This window comes from Trichechus manatus, unplaced genomic scaffold (genome assembly GCF_000243295.1).
Source record: "Trichechus manatus latirostris isolate Lorelei unplaced genomic scaffold, TriManLat1.0 scaffold00248, whole genome shotgun sequence".
Lineage (NCBI taxonomy): Eukaryota > Metazoa > Chordata > Mammalia > Sirenia > Trichechidae > Trichechus > Trichechus manatus.
Window position 1 is genome coordinate 1,239,925 of NW_004444184.1, and position 2,256 is coordinate 1,242,180.

Genomic DNA, 2,256 nt, shown 5'->3' on the forward strand with positions numbered 1-2,256 from the left:
AGCTCGTGTTCAAATCGGTCCTTTTCTTTATCAATTTTGGCCATTTTCTTTCTCATCAAAGCCGCTTCTTCCTTAACGAACTGCAGCTGGCATTTCAGATCTTCATTATCCTCCTCATTTGGAGAAAATGGGGAGAGGACAGGAGGTCATTTTTATGTAAAAGAAGAAAACAATCACAAAGGACACCTGCAAAAATCATTTCTTTTTCTTGTAATTAAGATTTTATTCGAGAGGGAAAGAAGATGCTGTTTATTTTCTCCACATCACCCAAATTCTTTGGCCAATAAAAGATTAGACAATATTCAGTTCTAATTCAGTTCTAAACTGTCACTAATGCTCAGGCTCATGATCACTTTGCCTTATAGAAAATAATCTGCTCTCCAGATCCTTTACACTTTTAAAACGGGAAGTTTAACACTGGAATGGCCCATCCAAGGGGAAACTGCTAGATATTCTGTCTAGGTCATGGTAATAATAGGATGTATTCCCATCAGTCCAAAATAGATACAGTCATTCCTAGGGAACAGATAATGGAGTAGACCCTGTAAAAGTTCCTCTCACAGGTTTTCATGACAACCTTCAAGCCCTAATCATTGTAACTAAATTGAAAAGCACAAAAAAGGAGAAATGGAAATCATCTTTTTCTCTGGCAGTATTACAGAAGCATATTATTATGTTCATGGAAAACAGAAGACTTTTCCACAAATCCTCTAGTCTTAAACCTGTCACTAACTTAAGTATGTACTTTGGACCAATCATGTAACCTCTGTGAACTCTGGTTTCCTCATCTATAAAATAGCCTTTGTTATCCAGCATTCAGAGTCACCTCTGTTTGAGATGCATTCTGGAGAAGAAGTAGCAACCACTTTTGGTGAAATTGAGGAGAAAAATGAGCAGCTTTCGGGGATGCTCAGTAAATATGGCCAAGAGCCTTTGAGATGGAAGAAGTGGAGAACAAGTCACAGATCCGTCCTCCCATCTACAAAGGGGAATATGGGGGTTTTGAGAGCTGCTGGGTGTGTGCAGAGTCTGAACTTCACATATATTAAGTCCTCACATCAGCCATGGCAGGAAGGTAATATTATCTCCCTTTTACAGATAAGGCAGCAGAGCTTCAGAGAGATTTATTAACAGGGCAGAGCACAAGTTAGTGAGCCTCAGAGCACAGTCTGTATTGAGGCCTGTCTGATTCCAAAGCCATGTTCTTTCCATTACACACATTGCCTCCAGAAAACAAGCACCAGAGAAAAGTAGGACAATGGTGTAAAATAAAAGAAAGCAGACGGACTAGCTTGTATGCCTTCCTCTAGAACAGACTGAGAAGGAAAGAGAGAAGCACAGAAAGAAAAGAGGAGAGAACCTTAGCAGCATCCTGAGAGGAGGATAAAAGGGTATGTCATGGGAATATTTGATGTGAGAATCCACTTCACAAGGGAAGAAAGAAGTTGTGGTCCTACAAGAGTCTATGCATTGGGGTTCTCAAACTAATTCAGTGAGAATGAAACCAAGAACTTATTGCAGTATTTAATATCACATCAGCAGATGAATCAAAGATAACCCTGAAGTTTCGAGCTTAGGTGTCTGGCTGAATTCTGCTGCCACTGATGAGGTTAGGGAATAAACACAAAGAGGATCAGGTTTTCTGTGAAGAATATGGGTTTGAATTTTTAAAATTCTGTCTTTAAGGTTGGTAGTGGAGGCATACCTAATGGAAATATCTATCAACAGGCATGCAGAGTCTCAGGCCAAAGATCTGTAAGTGCTCAGGTTCAGAAGTGAGGATGTAAGAATCAAATGCATAGAGGTGATGGTTGAAGATGCTGCAGTTATCATAAAGTCAAGCAAAAAGAAGAAAGAACAGAAAGGGAGACAGATAAGAAATGGTCAAGGGTTTGGGAGGTGGACCAAGAGAGAGTGCAGGGTCATGTAGGCCAACAGAAACAATGCTTGAATAGGAAGGTGATCAACAGTAATAAATATGCTTTTATGTAGCCTAGTTTTTGTTGGAAAGTAAGAGTGGATGAGTCTGGGAAACTAGGTTAGGGCTATATCTATTGTGGAAGTCCTTGACTGCAAGATAAAGCCTTTATTTGCTAATACAAAGAAAATGATGGCATAATGCTGCAGATTAAAACTAACCAAAACAGCAGTGGGTGTGATATATGAGGCACAGATTACAGCCAAATAACACTTCACCGGGCTAAATTAGGCAAATAGGAGAATATCTGATTTGTGTGTATGTAAGCTCTCCTGTCC

General features: G+C 39.7%; 1 protein-coding gene across 1 annotated transcript in view; it reads right to left on the bottom strand.

Moving 5' to 3' along the window:
* The window catches only part of MTCL3 (MTCL family member 3), a 79,388-nt gene that overhangs the window by 36,251 nt on the left and 40,881 nt on the right, over window positions 1-2,256 (bottom strand). The window contains exon 5 of the mRNA XM_023724462.1: window positions 1-110. This exon is cut by the window's left edge and continues 1,087 nt beyond it. Coding sequence (XP_023580230.1) covers window positions 1-110 — 110 coding nt within the window. The remainder of the gene's footprint in view (window positions 111-2,256) is intronic.